This window comes from Temnothorax curvispinosus, unplaced genomic scaffold (genome assembly GCF_003070985.1).
Source record: "Temnothorax curvispinosus isolate PA1 unplaced genomic scaffold, ASM307098v1 QBEX01016509.1, whole genome shotgun sequence".
Taxonomy (NCBI): domain Eukaryota; kingdom Metazoa; phylum Arthropoda; class Insecta; order Hymenoptera; family Formicidae; genus Temnothorax; species Temnothorax curvispinosus.
Genome location: NW_020226289.1, coordinates 357,823 through 378,984, shown reverse-complemented (window position 1 = coordinate 378,984; position 21,162 = coordinate 357,823). Strand labels below are relative to the sequence as shown.

The window sequence follows — 21,162 nt, the reverse complement described above, 5'->3', positions numbered from 1 at the left end:
TAACTAATTGTTTGCACAACGCGATCCCTCTGGCGTAAGCCTCGAGCTCCTCGCACGGGCTACCGACATGGAAGCTAAAGCCGTGTAAATTCAAACCGAGATCTTTCGTGAGCTGTATCAAGCGCACGGTTTCTTCGTCCGGTTCGGAACCGAATTTGTGCCCCAATGACACTGGCGTGTCTTTTGAGTCGCAACGTATACGTATGACTACCCTGTCGCACGGAGACATTCGGTAAATTTGTAAATTGATGAAATCAGGTTGCCAATATATATCCCATTGTATTGCTCTACTCACTTAGCTTCAGGGAAGATATACTTGATCTTGTACAGCTCGTTTTCACTATCAACCGTCATTTGCTTGACGTTCATTCTCTTAGCATATTCTATATGAGACGGATGCTTAGTAGGGTGCGCGAAAATAATTCGGTCGCCGTGTACTCCGTGTTGCATTACTTGTTCTATTTCTTTCTGTTGAGGAGAGAGAGCACAATTATTTTTAAATATTTTTGTTAAGTGATTAAAGAAAGATTTGAAAATTTACTTTAGATGCGCAATCGAAACATGCATTTAAAGCTGCCAGAACTTTAATCACCGTTGGATCCGGGTTAACTTTAATTGCTAGGGATGAAAATAAAATTGGATAGTATTAAAAATCCATGTTGTAATAAGAGAGAGTGTGCATTATTGAGAATATAAAAATAAAGAATCTTGATACCAAAGTGTGGGATAACTCTGGGTAACTTGGCGATCCATTCCTGATGTCTCTGTATGACATTACCAATGTCCGCGATATAAAAAGCGTTTTCTTGGCATTCTGTGCTAGTTATTGTTTTTATGATGTCCATATCATTCTTTGTATCTTCAAAGATTTTTATTTCGTCAAACGTAAATTGTGTCATGTTAAAACGTGTATTAGAATGAAATCTTCAATATAAACTTCCTGAAAATATTAAAGAATTTATTGCTTATTTTGACAGAGCACAAATTATATTTTAATAATTGATAAAGCGACACGCGCTGCGAGTATTTATACGTTCTTTCAATTTTAAAATTTGAATATAAATTTTGATTTTGAAGACAAATTCTTATAGAATGTTTTTTAAATACTGTCCAATATTTTAGTCAATTTTATGAAGAAAAGTATGTGTATGTGTATGCATGTGTGTGTATGTGAACATCTCAAAGCCCTCGTTTTAAGGTAGCAAGATGTTGAAAATTCTATAAAATTATTGTTTTTCCGTGAGAAATAATTCTCGAAAAAGTGTTTTATTTCGAAGTGCTTTAAATATATCACCATAGTTTAATACATCATTTTTTAAAAGTTCGAATATTTAGCTCTATATCTAAAATAAATAGAAAAATTGTAACAATAAAATTATAATAGGCGTATAAATATAAAAAGTTGACTTACTGTATTTTATAAATTGCAGCGCTTCTAGTTGGACAGAATTATCAAAAATGTTGTATATCATATATACATGCGGAACAAAATTCAAAACGCGAAATAATCCACACGTTGCAAAAGCAAGATCTTATATATATATATATATATATATATATATATATATATATATTGTTTTTTCACTTATGGCCTAACTAACACTGTATGAAAATTGTACGACTAATAGAATTTTACGAAACAACTACGTTAAGACAGATAAATAAGTAAATTTTACAGCCTGTTTTAACGCTTCTTATATGTCTGTTTTACGCTTCTCACTCTTGGAAGGTTCTGTTTTATCTGCAATTGCAATAATTACCATTTCTGTAATAATTGTAATAATTGTAATAATTGCAATAATTAGCGGAGAATGAATAGCGCTACTCTATACGGACAAACTAATTATACGAGTCTGATGATAGATAATAACCAAGGACTTTTAAAATGCCAAAGTGTTGCGACGTTTTTTGTTTATGGAAGCTTTGTTACGCTAATGGCTACGACGCAACGTATTAGGAAAAACTGTCGTATCCTTAGAAGATAAAAAAAATTTGCTGTTTATGTAAGGAATAACTCGATAATTAGTGTCATTCACACGCTCTGGAAGAATATTACGGTCAACTAATTTTTTACTATCGCGCGTCTAAATAGTCCAATCTAATTGTGATACTTTATTTCCAAAATAAAAAAAAATAAATTTCTAAATTAAAAGCCTTTCATAATTAAAATCAGAAATCAGAAAGGAGTTTTTATTGATATCGTATTAATCGAGACTGTTTGTGCAACGGCTCTTATGTGAAACACGATTAATTAGCTACATTTGGAGGAAGATTTCCTCGGCGTGATGGAGTTAAGTGGGATAGAATGCCGAATGTGCGCGCGGTCGCGTGTAGAAGCGCGGCAATTTACGGGACGTCCATTCTCGGGCGGCGAAATGCAATATGTTTGCAGTCGACGAGAACATAAATTTATGATTTACGGGGACAAAGGAACATAGGCGAGCTCGCGCGCGCGCGGGCGTGTTACGGCCGCGCGAAAATGTACGCGCGAGCGTTCGCGGATTTACGGGGCGACGCACGGTTATGATTCGCGAAACACCTGTTCATGGTCTATAACGGAAAATGTATTTATAGCCTAGTCGAGCCGTCATAAATCTACTTTACGTAAGAGGTCTCGCGCCAGGGTTGAATTAAGCGAAAGGGTAACCGGATCTACCCCGTCCTACGGTCGGCTGATTAGATTACTTTAGATTAGACTGCATCAGTATTTAAAATTAAGATTTAATTGTTATATACGATAAAATCGCAATATTAGAGAATCATTAATTATATCATTTGGTCGACTCGAATGCGAAGAGAAACGTACATCAAAAACATTTGATAACCAAAATTAAATCGTTTCTTCTTCGGCAACTCGATTCTTAACACACGTCATTTTCTGAATTAATTAACATTCTAAAAATGTAATAATTTAAGTAGATTAAAAGCTTTAAAAAAAAAACTAATAATGCTTGCAATCCTTTGCATATAAGTTTCCAATTTAAATACATTCATAATAGTTTATTTAAGAGAGGAACAGAGGAAAAGCGCGTGACAAATAATTATGCTAATTTCGGGTCGAATAACGCACTTGTAAAATTTCCCAGATCCCGGATGCTGTACCGTTTTGCGGAGCAGCGTTGCACAACTTTGTGGAGGCGCGTGTTCGCGATGTACTCGTTATACGATCTATCGAACAAAGTACCTCCGTAGACGTCGCGGCGAGTTTATGATTTAGGGTGGGTTTTACGGGCCGCGAAGAAATATATGTGTAATTTCTGTGTATGATCCCGCTCCGTGTGTTGAGAGACTTACGACATAATGCTGGGCGCGTTCGTACGTGTGACAGATAGAATGATACTCCTCCGATACTGTTTTTATCGCAGATAAAACGGCCGCAACGTCCGTCGCGCGACGCAACGACGCAACAAATTTTGTATTTGTCTCGCGCGTTTATGTTTGCAATATAAATAAACTGCAACGGGGTGGATAAAGGAAGAAGAGGAGGGGAATGCACGAGGCACAGAAGCTGCGTTATATTTTATTCTCGGCGGCACAGATTTCGCGTTATCTTTATTATCTTTCAAAATTATATTAAATAAAATTTATTGTTTACAGTTTGTAAAAATAACTGAATTTATGACACGGCGGCGTGTGACATGCCTATTCCCTCGTGAATAATGGAGAACGAGAATTTTTCCCGAGTTCGTTATTCTTCATGCCTTCCCGTTTCACGCTCCTAAGCGAGCGTAATTTGGTTTACACGGTATATAAATTTTGCGTTTATTTGCCACTTGTAACACGGAGGACGTAAAATTACGAATATACATTTACGTGGTGGACGCGTCCAATATAAATTCGAGGACCGTCTGCAACGGCAATCATACCGAATTGCTCCGTGCAGTTTCAATATTCCGCGGCAATCACTGTTTCCGGTGCCCCGGACTTTCTTTCTTGTCGTATCCCGCCGGTTTTCGTGCTCGTAAATTACCGTCTCACGTCGGTGAGGCGACTAATCATGTTCGCCGAACGGGCGGAGTGAGGGAGGACGCCCTCGCCCGCGTGCAAGTCTCGTGCGGAAATTCCGCGAAAGATGTCCGCGTGGCGGAGAGAGTTGCGGCGAGTGAATTCCCTTCACGCCGCAACAACTTCTCGCAAATGGGGGCGGGGGGCCCCGCTGTTTTGACGTTTATAAATAATTTTCTCCTGGCACGACCGCCGCTACGTTTCGCGGCGAAACGTGAAGACGGGAGCGCGAGAGGGGGTCGGGGTGGAGGTCGAAGAGGGTGAGCAGGGGTGAGGGGGGCTAACCTCGAAAACTTCACCGCACTACCCACGGGATCGGATTTGCAGCTGGAAAAGCGCGCCAAGGTGGTGCGAGCAACTTGAAGAACTTTCCTCGGTCGCGGCGCGCGATCGAGTATGAGGGTAGTCGTTCTGGGAGGGGGGGGCGCAGGAGGGTCCCGGAAGATGGGCGGACCGAGCAATTTTGTTGTTTCGCGAAGTTACAACTACAACGGCGCCCAACGTCGCGTGGCGTTTCTTCGGACGGACTCGGTCGAGTGAAATGTAAAATAGAAAATCGCTCATGCGAGAACAATCCTTCCTCCTTTTCTCCCCTCTCTCTTTTCCTCCTTCTTCGTTCAAGTGTTTGGAGATTCAGACAGGGCGACGCTCAGACAGGGAGAGATATTGCCTTCAGGGATTGTTCCAGACCGTCTCGATATTTTCGTTTCTTTTCTTCGCGTTTGTTCAAGAATGTGCGATTAAAAGATTACAAGATTGAGGCATCTTAGAGTGATTTTAGTAACTGACCTGGATTAGCTCTTTTTTAAATCAAGATAGAGAAAAGTGGTAGAGCATATTTTCATTATATAATTTATTCTGCCACTGATTACTTTCTAAACCTGAATCAGTGAATAATACTGCGAATCAGTGACTATTAACTGATTCAAATTTAGAGAGTACATTTTTGCACCGATGCACTTGACGCAACTGCACTTTGCTTTAAATGGAATACACTTTTTTAGCATATATATAGATTCTACTCATTATTATGCGTATAAAAGTATTAAAGTAAGCTAATTGGAAGATCAATACTTTGTGATATAAATGTATAATAGTATATATTATTACATAAATGTAACAATAAATGCTTGTGTATAAATTTAGAATAAAATATAATTGTTTTGAATATTGATTGCATGTATAGAATTAATCTTGGTGCATTAGCGTAAAATAGTTGGCGGAAAGTGGGTTTCAACAACTAATTCTAACTTTGATAGTAATGCGAACTATCTTCCGTTGCGTTCTATTTTCCCACATTCTTGCGATCGGTTTCTAAATGAATTTCCCCATCTTGATAACGATAGACACGCTTTGCTGCTCAATTCCCGAGGGAACATTCAGCTTGTTTGACCAACGCTATATTCAAATCATCCGATCGATTGCACCGCAAATAGAAACGTTCCGTTCAAGTCAGACAGACACGGTTAGGAAATTCCGTTGACTCTCGGAGAATCGATAAGTCGTAATTCAATTACCGACGTCGATACCACTGCCATATTTATAGCGCAATAATTTAATATGACGTCTGCATATATATCCGTTAAATTATCAATTAAATTCGCGAGATAAATTTCGTTAAGCTTATATGAATCTGGAACCCTCATTTACATTGCACAATTACAGCCATGTCCCTATAATATGATGTCGATTTAATCATCTCTTTATCTGCGCTATAAAGCCTTCTATTAGGAAATATACACAAGTCAATAACCGATACAAATCAAGGCGTAAAAAACGGTGGTTTTTCTCAATAAAGCCCACAATTTCACTTTGCTCGGTTAATATACCAATCGAATTTGACTGGTCTACGTATATGTACATCGATAAATCTAATCTAGTGAATTCAATCGCTATACTCTACAATCTCGATGTTTATTGGGTCTGTCATCATATTCGTCATCCCCTTTTCTTTTACTTTCTTTGAAATACGAATATATATACATTTGTTATATATGGTTTCATATATAAAGGAACGCTACTGGAAATCACGAGGTCCGAACGATATGTACCTTTTAACACCTCGCGTTAATGATGTCTCGCCGTCTAATTGAACACTCCTACGGGAGTGTACAGAGGGTTGGAAACAACATCGCGCGGTAATTAATGGCCGGACAGAATTGGCGGGGGCAATCGAAAATCATTTTGCCTCGCAATTACGACGAAGGTTTCGCCATTCCGGACGAAGGCATTAACGAAATCGAGAGCACCGGCCTCATCGTCCGGCGCCCGTAAAAGGTTTACGTTACGTACGTCTCTAATTTACGGAAATCGATACCTATGCTTTGCGCAATTGGCCATGTGCAATTTCCGCGTGCAACGTTTTCATAGCGCGCACGGCCGCGCGATGAACCGATACTTCTCGGCTTTAGTCTCCCCGATTTAATTAACTCACGTGCGGTCCTTTTGACACAAATGCGCGCGCGTGCGAATTAACTGAAAATCCGTAGATTACCTTTTTATTAAGTTAGTAGTAATAATTAAACCGCGAATTCCGGAATGTTGCTCGTCTAGACAGATTATTAATTTTGCGACTCGCCTTTTTTTCCCTGCATCCCGTTTGTGTTTCAATACTTAATTCGCGGGGTACAATATTTTAATACCGTTCGTATTTTTCTAAATGTATTTTATAAATTATTCCTTTTTAATAATATTCTCGTTATTATTTTAAAATTTTAGTTACATCTACATTACGACGCAGTTTGGTTCGGTTTTTCTTCCCTTCGCCGTTTATTTCACGCCCTTAAAAAAATTATAAAATAATTGTTTTACAAACAGGATAAGTTTTCACTCGAGCCGCAGTTTCCTTTAGTTTCAGACGAGGCGCGAAGGGTTAAACATCACGCGCAACTGTAAGATTAATTGCTATTTTCGCGCCTTTTTTACCTTCCTTTTTCCACGCCCTTTTGCGTCTATCAATCTGCTCTTTTCACACATTTCACTTTCGAACTTCCTACCGTTCCCGGGGTGCAATCACCGGATCCCGAGGGATTCCGAGAAAGGCGGCGACGGGTTAATAGCGATTCCCGTTCGGTCGGCCGGTTGCCTTTTTCTCACTGCCCTTTTCTTATCGTCCCGCCATTATAATCCGCCGACTTATAACTTTCCTGCGCGAGGGCCAGGCCGACGTTAAGGTGGCGGCTTTTTTTTCGGACGTCGCCGTCCACGAGAGAGCGGCGCGCGGCGGCACCGGCGCGGCGCCCGCGAAGAATGAGGAATGAATCTTCGGACGAATGCAAGGGCGGAATCCTCACGGAGGGATTTTAACGGAGAATATCCCGTCCGGAGGGATTTTTAACAAGTTCGCGATAACGCTCGTCGACGAGAGATTCGGGGTGCCGCTCTTTTCCCTTCTCTTTCGCCTCCAGCTCTTTTCCGCTCGTGGAATAAAAAGCGTTGCTTCTCTCTCTCTCATTCCGATTCCCGTGGATTATCTCGCAATTCGTGAAATCCTGTCCTCGTATAATGCGCATGATTTTTGCGCATTACATTCGGGATAACGATCAATGAAATCGCGTGACCTAATACAAGTGCCTGATGTAACATCTAAATTTACCTGGAGCTTTTGACAGGTTTTTGATTTTAATCTTCACTGAGAATTATGATTTCGTTCACTTTGAGGCTTAGCTTCGCGTTCGGGCCGTCAGCTACTGGATTAATTATTATTGAGGATTGATAATGTGAAAATCTTTTCATAACAATGCATACTGCAAAATGAAATATAATATTGCATCTGGAAATGTTTATACTCGTATAAAACACAGCATACAAAATTCAGTAGAAATTTTTCTAAGAGCTTAACACGCAAAATCTGAATAATTATTATCCAAGAAATAGCTCTTCTACTTATTATTTTATTGCGTGACAAAGAAAGCACCGTGTAAATCTGTGATTACGTCGCGCGCGATAAATTAGTCGGTCCTCGCTCTAAGCCTTTATTATGGTTATAGTGGTTTTATTTGAAATTGAATTATACTTCGCGAGTCTCGCCAGTCGTTTATCTCTACCGAAATTTGGAGAGAGAAAGAGGTCTTGCCATTTCGCGAAACGATGACAATATAAAATCAAAGTGGGATAGGATGTTTCCTGCGGTGCCTTATTCGCGTCTTATCTTTTACGAATTCGCGAATGAAAGGAAAAACGGGGACGGGTAAAGTCGGCGGGGTCTTTATTTCTTCCTTTCCGCGAAGCGAACCTCTTCTTCCTTTCGTCTTTATGGTGAATAAACGGGTCGTAACTCCAGTAGTGTAATGATCGCTCGGAGAAAACGGTTCACCGGGTCGAAAAAGCGAATAAACGAGCAGAGGGCGGGACGGAGGGAATCGTTGTAAAAGAGGGGAATGAAGTTTTACATGAGTTTCTTGTGTCTGAGTCCTATTAATCAGATACAGATATAAACTGTAAAATAAACGGGCGGATAGATAAAAGGAAATACGTTACGTTTCTTCGAACGTTGAGCTACTTTCGCGAATGAAGAAAGTAAAGTCTGACATAAATCTTCCCGGCGTCTTTGTGCTAAATTCGAGGACGACTTCTCGCGCGAAGCTGAAAAAAGTTGAGATTTATTCAACATTGACGATTAAAAGCCCCGCAGTTACGAAAACGCGAGGTACATAGAAAATGATTATTAAATTACAAGTTTGCAAGGCAGTCTATCCTTAGCGAGAATGAAATTCTGAAATAGTCCGATGTATATATTCTCGTTATACACTAACCGCTTCTCCGAATATTAACTGATTGGATCATTGCACGCGAACTCGTTCGATACTCTGTACCGCGCGTAATAAAGCGAAATCGAAATCTTTTATAGATACTCTCATCAATCGGGACGGTCGTACTAAAATTGAACGAGATACCGGCTTCCAGGTTCGATCATAAATTCGGATATCAGCATTTCTCCCAACGTCCAGCCCGACGGTGTATAATCTCGGATAGATAACTCGCTAACGAATCGCGCGCTATAAACTTCCGATGAAGGTTCAACGCGTTTTGTTAATACAGTAGAAAAAGCCACCTCTGTCCAAATAATCGTTACACAGTATTTTTCGCAGTATATGAAAATTCCTTCTTTTTTCTATTGCTGCTCTATTATTTAGTAATTAATAATTATTTTCCATTTTTTAATACAAAATTACTTAAAAATGTGTAACGTCATTAATATCATATCTCTCTTTTTATTTGATTGTTATTGTATAAGTCATATTTGCGAGCACTGCAGTATATCGAACGTAACTATCCTGCGTTGAATTACAAGACACAAACAAGCGAAGGTGATGGTGATGATAGCAGATCGAGCTTGATTGAAGAAGTTTCGACTTTGCGATAGCGGTTTGGGGGACGAGCGATCGTTCGGGTCGGGATTCGAAAATGTGGAGAGAAACGAAGTCGGAGGGGAAGGTACCCTTTTTTCCGAAGGGTAACGGCGTGCCGAATCGCAGTTTATTTCAATTATTTAAATCCGCGCCCGTCGGTTCCACCCTCCTGCCGTCTCCATTCCCCTCCGTCCCCCCCATTCGAGATTGGTTTAATTCAGTTCGACGCGCGGTAAGGGAGCGCCACGGAATTCCGTCTACGTGATCAGCCTTCCGCTTCGCCGATCACCCGCATCCCACCCGCCGCATCCGCGCCGCGCGGAACCGATTTTCCGCAGGATAGTGCGGATATTCCGTGGGTACGGTCGATGTACACCAACCATCGAACATCCTCCTCCTCTTCTCCCCTTTCTCCTTCTCCTCTTGCTTTCGTCCTGTTTTCGGCCATCTCGCCCGTTTTCACAACCCTCCAAACGTGGATAACGTGCGGCTATCGTGGGACACCTTCTACCTTCCGTTCGCTCTAAGCGCCCCGGCTCTATCCCTCCATATACTCGCTCTTTCCCCTGCGCGCGTCCCACTCATTCTTCGAATTCGTGTCCCCCTACCGCCGTATTCGTGCGGGCTTTTCACCATACCGATGGGGTTTTCCGGCACAACGTTCACGAATTCGCATGCTCAGCCGCGGCTCACCGCCGCAAAATCGAAATTCTTGTCTTTCCGAGCGCAGTCGTCGTATATGTTTGTACGTATGGGTGAACGAAAATCCGCGTTTTGGGCGTAGTGGGAACAGGGGATGGGGGCGCCCGTCGAGGTGGATAAGCTGAAACGTCGGCTTTGACCGACCAAATCGGACATTATCCGCGACGGGCGTCGAGCGTTCGAATTTTCGCTGTCGACGACGTGAAGGTTTTCCCGATGTCCGCGTAATTCCTCAGCAGACGATTCGTGTCACTCTTGAATTAATCTGCGCGAACGGCAAGACGAATATTGCTCACTTTCGGAGCGACTCGAAATTTTGTCTAATATTTTATAAGGACAGTTTATTTATAGAATAATAGAGTAATATAAAACAAGCGTACGAAAAAAAATAAAGTTAAAAACGATATTTTTTGCGAGAAACGCGAGGAGAAACGAATTGAATATGACAAGCCCGAAAAATACGCAATCAATACGCTAAAGCTAAATAAAAAAAAAGAGGAAAAAAGGTGAAAAACAAGTGAAAAATTCAACCCCGGTCGACCCGATATAACTTGATCCGAGCCGAATCTGAAGTTACAAGTATCGCGTACACGTTTTTCTCTATTTTAATTCTCGGTCGGTGCGCGGCGGTGTTTGCGTGTTCGTTCGGTGGCTCCGAGCAAATATTTGATTGTAAATATAGCCGAACCGGGAACAACCGAGTTTCTGCGTTACTGGGAAGCGTTCTTTACCGTGCGATGCCACGCGTGTAAGATACACAAAACCAGATGCTGGACGCTGATTTCCCGTCGTCGTGCTAAAAGGATTTCCACAGAGGTTGTCGCTCGCGCCGCGTCGCGCGTCGCGTGATTAAAGAAGGGAGCGTTCGCACCCTCGCGGCGAGCGTAATCTCAGATCGATGTTACCCCGGACGGCTTCGTGTTCGAAGCGGCGTCGATTATTGTGCTCCACCTCGTGCCCCGCTCCCCCCCGACCGGTGTTGTGCATTCAGAGTGTACGTGAGCGACATACCTATTACGCTGATCCAAGAAGTCGTCGGGAGTCACGCGATTTACGGCAGGAACAACGTTGAATTAGCCCGCGAATATATCGTAGCATGCCGCTCACGCCGTTTTAGGGATCCCTCGATCGACCGCGTGTATGTTGCGCGGTTTTCGGATGATTGAGAAACCTGACTACCAGATCCGATATTTTTATTTCTTTCCCTTAATTATTTCGAAATTTCTTCAAAGACAGAAAAATAAGCCGTAAACCTTCCAGTGGGCGCGCGAAAATTTTGAAACGTAAAGGGCACGTGGGGTGTAAATTACACACATTATTTTATGCTAAAAATATTAAACCAATTAATATTTTTTGTTTTCTGCTTAATATTATTTATTGTTACACATAGATTAAAACTTTAATTTTAATGTTTCTTCGATAAATATAATAATCGGTCCTGAATTGAAATGAGCCCAGAACGCTCATTTTTTACAAACTGTTGTGGGATAAAAAATGTACCCCACGCACTGGAGGGTTAATGAAGCGTTAATATTGAATTTTGTTTTAGATCGCCGTTGATGTTAATCTTCAGAATATTTCAGATATTATTCCGGAGATTAATTAAATTGGATTTAATAATAAATCCAATTCGAAACAAAGTTCCCCGCGAAAGAAATAATTAAGTAAAAAGAGCAAGAAGATATTATACTATACTTAATATACTATACATGCGATAGGTGCAGCGTAAATTTAACTTTTGGACATGAGAGAATTAAGTTCGTTGTCTTTTTTCGGAGAAAGTGCGACGCAGGGTTAACAAGATGAGAAACATGATACCAACCGCGAAGAGATGGGTGGAAGCGGTTAATTTAGCGGCAACTAAGGTTTGCGCAGGCATGCGCCGCCTGCAGTGGTTGCCAAGCTGTCGCTGGAACGCGAATGGTGTCCGTCGCACACACCCCGATCACGTTGTACCATTCTCGACTCTCAGCCGGCATCTCGACAAGTTCTGAACTCGGCTTAACAGCCGGGAGTTTTATACCCCGAAACGTAAAACGTACTACCGGCAGAAAGAGGATGGGGGAAAGGAGTTCCGTTTGCCAGCGCCAAGTTCTGCCCTTGTTAGCTTGTTCTCTTCTAAGCCGAGAGTATACGTTAAGCCTGTTTAATGACGGGGGACCGGGAGAGACAGGATATTCATGCGGGAAACGTGGTGCGTTTTCGCAAGAGAGGGATCTTCATTATTTCGCGGACCGGGCCGCGCCCAGGGCGTACGCGCGGAAATACTGCAGCGAACTCGCGCGGAAACTGCGATTACGTCTCCCCGACGTTTTCCCAAAACGTGATCGGCAGCTGGCGTAACCTGCGCTCGGTGCGCTATTAACGGCGCTACACGACTGTTCCTCTGATTTATCGTCCAACTTTCTTCGACAACAATAGTCGCTCACACGCACACGTGCGCGCCGCCCGATGTGTCCAAGAAACTTAAAAGTATCAATCCTCTCGGTCGTTACGATTTCTCCGGTCCATAACTGTTTCCTCTACTTCTCTATTCCTTTGTTTTCCTTTTTTTTTTCCCCTCAACTTTATTTCACGTTTTGCCATAACGATCAACTGTTAAATTCCGGTATATCGAGAACGTCGCGACAGGTCGAGAGGGTGAAACGCGAGCGCGTTTCGGATTTTTGAACACGGCGGATAAACGTGCCAAATATTCCCGCGTACGAATTGATGCTCACGACAGCGGATCGATAAATAATCAATCGGCGACTATCATCGGCCGGGCGAATCGGCCGAATCGGTCGCGTCAAAAACACGGGACGACAGCGGGATGGCTGGTCGATGGCGACAGCTGCCAACAACGCGTGCAATTTTACGTATCGGCGTATGAGCATAGCGGCCCGACCGGGCGCGGCGCAGCGCGGAGCGCGGCGCGGTGTAATATATATTGCAATGTTTTTCGTCATATAAAAAATACATGGACATTGTCCGGCGCTATGCGGCAATCTGCGAGAGCGTCAAATCCATCATCGGCCGTCCGCCCCGAATATTACGCATGACGTACTAACGAATATCAAAGGAACGGTTTCATAGCGCCGTGCCCTACGACAAATATGTTATCAGACGCACGCTTGACGTTGATTAATGCGTGAGGAGTCCCGCGAGGGAGACGAACATTTTTCGATCGGTGAACTAAATCTTTCAAAACGAGTGCGCCCATCAACAAATAACTTTCGGCTCAAGCTATATCGAAGCATCGAATACTCTGTTCTTTCGCTCGAATCCACGTGAAAAGAAGATACATACGTATACCTTCCTGTAATTACTCAACGGTGAAAAAAATATTATTTTAGGAGGATTATTTAGAAAAGGTCGTGAAAAAAAAACGAAGATGTATTTTATCTCGATTCAGGAATAAGAACCAGGATTTACAAGTTAAAAACTCAGGCCGATCTTTCCTTCTTCTTTTCATACGCTTTTTAAGCCACCCGGAAAGTGCGCGGGTCAACCGAGTGCCCTTGTGCCACTGTAAAATTCAAATTCCACGAGCCATTCCCACCGGGGGAGAAAGAGACGGGGGGGTAGAAACGACGCGACGTCGCCTGTACACGTCCGAGTGCAGGAAATCCGCCACTCCGCCGACTGGGTGTTCCCGGAACGTGCGTCGACTTCTTCTTCGGGTTTAATTCACGGTCTACGTCAACGAGTTGCGACCCGCTCTCCGTATCGCATATAGGCCGGACATGCTAGTCCGTTATACATATATACGCTCGGTCTAAATGATAAACAGGTACTCCGATAATGCAATATGCGCGAGTAAATTATTCGTCGAATGGATCTTCAAGCGGTAAATTTTTCAACTGCTATTTTCTGCTCGCTAATATTCTTTTCCTTGAAGCGTGAACAGTTAAAGTTTGCAAAAAGCAGATCTACTATCATGAGTTGATTATCGTTTTATCGTTATATTAATTCACTTGTTATTACAGCTCTTTTATATAATCCTTACATTTCTATATGCGCTTATAATACGAAGAGAAATATTTTCTATGCGATTTTTATTTCTTATTATTATTTTACGCGCGATATTGTACTTAATAGACAGCTTAAATTTTAATTTTTTGTTTAATATTACAAAAATTTTTAAATTATTTGCTTAAATTTTCTTAGTTTTTAATTTGGAAATTAGGTGCTTTTGATTTTTAATTTTATATAGTTACGCTTCTTCCAATTTTCTATTTTGCAACCAAATTTCCTTCCCAATTACATGTTGATAGTTTCATATGTACAAGCTCGTCATTTTCTCCTATTTTCCTCGAAACTATTCTAGCAGAGGATGGCTATATTCCGCCCTATTTGACCCCTCGTTTTCTCCCCTTAGAAACCATTGCAAAGAACGACTGGCCCCAGGCTAAGCACCATTTTAAAGCGAGTCGGCCGGCCAGTTAGCTGGTAAATAGGTGAATGCAGCATGAACTTAGGAATCTCCCGCGTCCGTTCATCCTTTATGAAAATGACGGTTATACACTAACGAATATAATGGAATGACCTGCGGAAGTGAAAATACGTTTTATTGTCGGAGCTACGTGCGCGGAGTTTTATTGTAAAACTCGATAACAAAGCTTAAGAGAACAGGAATGTTATTGAACAAACTGAAAGAGAGAGAGAGCACGAGCACGGGAAAGTTTTATAATGATGATGGAAATAGCATCCTAATTTTCATGGTTGAGAGTAAAAGGTAGAGAAAAGTAGCTTGAAATAAAAAATTTAAGGTAGTCACGTTGATTATACTGTTCTACGTAATTTTTTGTTTCCTCCCTGCCTTCCCGCGCGCTATTCCTTCTCTATTAATATCCGTGGATATTAATAGAGAACCATGACGAGAGAGACAGGTCGCTTATTTATTAATGTAACTTTAGATTTTATCAAGATTTACTGAAAATCATATAAATTTTGTCTATATATTGTTTATATAACCATTTCCTATTTATACATGTATTCCGCGTATATTATTGGCACACTTCGTACATTCCGTTCCGAGGATTTTCGAGCGCTAATGTTGTATCCCACTTTTGCGCGGGACCATATTCGTGCGGGTCCTAAAATCCATCAGAGCCACCTTACTCCGCCGGCAAATTTTCAGCATAGCGGTCGGGCAGAGCGGGAACTAATCCGAAAAGTTTCGCGGCTAAAGTTGGCCGGGACCCCGTCGTTTCCGGTCCGATGGCACGCCGTGGGCCATTGGCCCGCGCCGCGTTCATGAACAATGAGCCCCGTGACATTTCGAGCCACGGCTCTTTACTTCCGGTTTTACGAAGCTCTCCGTGCTCTCCGGAGGGCAATTGTCGTCGGAAAAATCGAAGGACACCCGCCGTATTTGCGGCTGTGCCGTAAATCACTCTCTTTTTGGACCCGCTTGATCCTTCCACGTCACGATTATAGAATTGTTCTTGCGGATCATATGATTAGTATTTACAAAGAGTCTGTATAATTTATTTCGGTAGATGAGCTTGCGTAAAATTTTCCCCTTTGGGAATTTTCAACGTGACAGAAACAAGACACATATAATAACGGCTATAGCTTAACGCGGGTTTCACATTACGATAATGCACCCGTATATCACAATCCACGAACCGCGTATTATGCAAAACGAAATGAATACGTCGAAGTCTCGCAGCCGTCTGTCACGGGAATTTAATATCAAGTAAGGTGTCCTCCCAATTGTAACTTGCCCGTGGATCGTCGAGGAAAAGAACGAAAAGCGCGAGAAGATCGCGGGAACAAACTCTTTGCGGAGAATTTGCAATTCACCGAGCATAAGGGGGCAAGAGGGTAGGAGACCTCGAAAGGAGCGGCGGGCAAAGTTCGACGGACTGGCGTTGCAGCTGACGTTACCAGATATTAAAAATGATTCTCGTCGCACTCGATTTTCGTACTCAATTGTGCGGCGCACAACGACGCGCGATTTAATCACACTCTCTTCGCATAATTAATGTCCACGAGATAAGAAGAAGTTAAGAGAGTTATAGATATTGATTTTTAATTCGTATAAGCAGTAAAGATAATGCCAGCATTTCAGAAAGGGAGAACAACGGATGAATTTAAAATTCTCGAGGGTTTTTTTCCAGGAAAGGCGAACAGAGCCCGAACGTGATTCAGAAAATATTGATCTCAGATAAAAGAACGAAATACAACCGAATCCTTCGCGGCTCGGGATCGCGTGTACTAGCGCCGGACGTGTCGGCCAACAACGTACCGTTGCCATTATCGAGATCATTATCGACATTAAGCGTCAGCAACACGTGGCATTATTACCGGAGTTTCGCTGTGTAACGCAATATAATCGCTGTAACGTAAGCTGTGTGCGGGGAAAAAAGTATAGCGCGAGTGTATGAGTATGCAAAACATGAAGGACGCGTTTCTTTCTCGTAATGTTCGTATACTTGAGACCTTAAACCACAAGAAAATGCATGTTATTTCGCGCGCACGTAGTCCATTCTCCTTTCCCTCTGCCCACCTTTGTGTTTCCAACGACAAGCTGCATGCAGCGTCGGTCATATGCACGAGGAATATTTTACAAAAGAAAAGAATATTTAGTGAATATTTTAAAATGTAAGAAAAAAGAGAGAGACACGCGCGAATGCTCAATTTGAAACTACACCTTAATAATATTATTAATAATATTATACTGACCTTAATATTATTTATAATGTGATTAGTGTAATATGGCATGTACGTGTGTCTTATAAAACGAATCTTATTCCACACAAATAAAATTGTCAAAAAATTATAGATCTATATAGTATAGGCAACATATACATTTTTTATTGCAATTATTGTATTTATTAGTTTATACTCACTCTTTAAAATGTAATAACTGGATATGTTCGCGGAGCTTGTGGATGTTTATATTAATGAGGATACGGAATGTCGCCGAGAAAATATTCCTTTCAAGAATTACCGATGGCGCGGAAATTGTTTTGACACCTGAGTGATGATCGATGTGGCGTGAATGGTATTTAAGTTTTTAAGTTTATTGAAGAATATATTTTAGCGAAGTGACAATGAAACCAGACCGAAGAGAAACTTAACTCGTTTAGTGCGAAGATAAATTTATGTATCAAGAGACAAGCGGGAAAACACATTGAACGTAATCACATCTAGCGTTCGAAACACACACGCACACACAAAGTATACGATGTTATAAGTATCGCTAATTTCATATTCTGTATACTAAACACCTTCAAATATCTGTTAAGTATTCCCCGGTTTAAAACGTCACGTAGAAATGTTGAGATGACATTCTCTTCCTAGCACGAAATATCTGCACTTGTCTCGTTGTCTTATCTTTGATACGACTATGATGCGATACAATATCGCCGGCGTTATCATCGACGTTATCGTCATCGCTTATCATTTGGCCTGTTCGTTTTAGCTGAAATTTTTGCACAGTTCATCTTTTCTCTTTTTCTCTCCAACGTGTTAAGAAAAGGAGGAAAGATGAACCGTGCAAGAAGTTCAGTTAAAACGAACAGGTCTATTATGTTCACGCGGCACTCAATTTACGTACCAATCGGCCGATTTTTCTCCTCTCTATATGTGCATCGAAACTCTTTTGAGCCGGCGCACTTCGAAATTAAAAGGACGCTGCGCGAGGCAAACCTCCTCAGGTATCACGTTACTCGCATGAATATGTATGCCAGTATGAATGTACATACATAAGTGAAGCCCCGCGTGTCCTTGCCGCGTTACGTATTCACGAATTTATAATTCGCGACGGGACATTGTCGCTGGACGCTAGTCGGTTCTTCGGTAGCGATACTTAGCGTCGTACTTTACCTCGTACACTTTGCCTCGAGCACTAAATACCCAGGTAGCACATACACGTTTCAAAAACGTTTTATAACCGATTACTAGAAACGTTTCTCATGGGTAAAAATGTCCATTTGAAAAACGTTCGATGGAACGTTTTTTTTCCGATAAGATAACGTTTAAAAACTATTATAGAAACGTTTTGTTTTAATGATAAAGACATTTTATAGATAAAGACATTTTAGATAAAGACATTTAGATAAAGACATTTAAAATTTCTGAACGTGTTTATGACGTCTTTGAGACATGCGTAAGATCGTTCTAGAAGCTTTATGCATATACCATCTATGACGTCTATTCTTTTTCGAAGAAATTCCTGAACTGGTGCAAAGTGAAACAAAATATACTACTCTTTTCTAATCACTGTATCACATTTTTTTAAATGTGATTTATATCGTAATTGTGATACAGTGACTGTAATATACAGATTATAATACGTAATTGTGATATAGATATTTAAAAACTCTTTTCACAACGCTAAGATAAATATTACTCTGATGACTGAAATTATTAAATATATGAGTACTTTAACTATAATAAAATACAACTTTATTTTCTTTTCATTTTCATTATACTTACGTCGATCGTCCAATATTGCCGTCACATACTCTTAAGAGCATCAATTACTCTTAAGAGTAATTGATAATTTTGTGCATTAATATATTTAAAAGCATAATAACCCAAGTTATTATACTTAAGTTATTATACTTAAGTTATTATATTTAAGTTATTATGCTTTTAACGATATTAATGCACAAAATTATCAATTTTGGAAATGATAAGCGTATCGCGTTATCTACAGTTATATCGCACAAAATGTAAATGTGTCGTGACGTGTATCTAGAGGGACATGCCGTAAGTTAGGAATAGGAAATAGATGGCGCGAGGTAATAGGATGAGGGCTTGGGAGGGAGAGCATCTAGAGAGACCGGGCAGAATGTAAACGAACATCAAGACCTATAGGTACATGTAGACATGTAGAATATGCGAATAAAGTTATTATTGAAAAGTATCTTCTTATTGCGCCGTTTTTGAGATATCGCCACGTTATTATAGTAAAAATCTGATACATGCCAACATGTCTGATGCAATGAGAATAATGACAATCCGACAACCTAAGATAATGGCTGCGTTCCGATATTTACTGTCAGCAACTGATGTCAGTATTGAAAATTTATATATAGTATACGTGACGTAAAATATAGAAAAATATAGTTTTAGTATTGATAATGAATATCGGAATGCTGCAGCCTGTATATTTTATGAAAAAGCAATTTTCTTTTTTTTTCCAATTCATGTCCATTATTATATTGACAAATGAGTTCGCCATTTAAAAAAAAGCTGCAATATGACTTTTAGAAAATGCAATAATGCATATGTTTTAAATAAAATACAATATATTCATATTTGCGAGCCCCAACTCAAACAACAGCTGTGACCGTGGCTCTTGTCAGATACAATTTGGGTAACGAAACGTGAAACCAAAAAGTGAAAAAGCTACAGAAAAATCGATTGTCGCGCGTGTCTACGCGTCCGCATGGATACATAAATCGACTGGCAAACGTCCAAACGTTTCGTCAGAAATCGTCGCACGCATTTGCGCGTGTCAAATGCTATTTACAACACACGTTGCTCGTTGAACGTGACGAAATTAGTGTACATGTAGCGACAATCGACTCAACGGATATAAATTTCGCCTGGCGCAAAATGTCGCGGAGTATTACGAATGACAATCGCGGCGATTTTAGCACATATGCATGCACATACGCTCGCGCGCGCGCGTGCATGAGCCAACCCTTGATATTATATCACGTGTGTTACATCGCGACAGATTATCATTCGTTCGATCACTAAAGTTTGTAAAAAAAAAAATTATATATCGCATTTCAACGGAGGAACTTATGACAAATATGAAAGGGCCATGTCGAATATTCTGTATTTTTAATATGTGCAGCGATACGCGTTAAATATCAGATAGCACAAATAATTTCGTGTCCGATAACGCTCCGCTTGAACTTTCGTGCAAATCCCCATAAACATATTTTCGACCGTATTTTGCGCTTTTCAAATCAGCGAGCATTTCGCAATACTGTTTGCGCGCAAATAATATATTTTGCATGTTCCCGACAACGTCTGCCTCGGAACGGGAAAATATTTTTCCGGGGAATTCCATCCTTACAGAAATAAGAGTCGGTTTATCTCCCGTTTGCAAAATAAGGGAAATAAATGAGAAATTTTCTCGTATTAAGGTCTCTGGTTGCTTCGGGAATTAGAGTGATATCGGGGTCTACCTTGTAGATGTAGATAGATACGCGGTTTATACGCAAATATATCGATCGGCGAACGGACATCTCTCGCTTATATCGGATGTAGTGATACGGGGTACGCAATTCCGTGGTATCGTAAATATTGATACGCGTTCGAAAAAGAATATTCGATTTACATGAGGAGTCCATTTATTCCGCCGTACTGGCGTATAACATCCCGCGTCTATGCATGTACGACCACGGCGTGGTCTAATGGCCAATTTGAATAAATACGATATTAATCCCCCCCCTCCCCATCGGACCAGCGGACGTCGACGCCGTGTAACCGGTCCAAATGCGGTCACTCGAATCAAGAAGAGAAAAGAAAAATTGCTGACACAACCCATTAGCGTTCGCATCGAATCGCTTGCACGCCGCGATATATCAACAGGGCAACGCACAAGAGGGGGCTTGTCGAGAGGGCAGCGCGAAAACGCGCGCGATGTCGATTACACGTGAATTTCAATTGTACGAATCTCGTCGTCAAAAAACATTTTGCGCACATCGCAGATTTCCATATTTTAGGTAGTTAGTAGCCGAGGGGCGTTTCTTTCGACATTTCATATGCGAGTGGGGCACGCGGACAGAAACATTTGCGTATGACATTGTGCATCTGCGTGCTCTTTCTCTCGTTATTTTTTAATATCTAGCTGATTTAAATAGCGAGATTAGCAACGAAATTAATTTTATTTAAAACTTAACCAGAATTGTGAACTAAAATATCTAATATGAAATATTGTGATAAGCCAGTTCTCCGAGATCGATTCGCAAAAGAACACGCACTTCAAGGATCAGTCATTTTTATTCTAGAATAACATTTTAATTATTTATTCAATTGTATTTTTTTTTTATTATTTTTTGTTCCAGGTTGTAGAGAATTGCACTTATGCGTCTAACAAATGTGAGAGATAACGAGTTTTTTTCATTTCAAAGATCAGACATTTTTA

At 40.9% G+C, this 21,162-nt stretch overlaps 2 protein-coding genes across 2 annotated transcripts in view; one reads left to right on the top strand and one right to left on the bottom strand.

Annotated features, from left to right (window-relative positions):
* LOC112466716 (ornithine decarboxylase 2-like) overlaps positions 1–1,543 on the bottom strand; it is a 2,177-nt gene extending 634 nt beyond the window's left edge. The window contains exons 1-5 of the mRNA XM_025034969.1: positions 1,412–1,543; positions 716–940; positions 542–618; positions 296–468; positions 5–212 (exon numbers count right to left, since the gene is read on the bottom strand). Of these exons, the coding sequence (XP_024890737.1) occupies positions 5–212; positions 296–468; positions 542–618; positions 716–899 (642 nt within the window). The 5' untranslated portion in view covers positions 900–940; positions 1,412–1,543. The remainder of the gene's footprint in view (positions 1–4; positions 213–295; positions 469–541; positions 619–715; positions 941–1,411) is intronic.
* LOC112466700 (agrin-like) overlaps positions 1–21,162 on the top strand; it is a 109,802-nt gene that overhangs the window by 7,073 nt on the left and 81,567 nt on the right. The gene's annotated exons all lie outside the window — the stretch shown is intronic.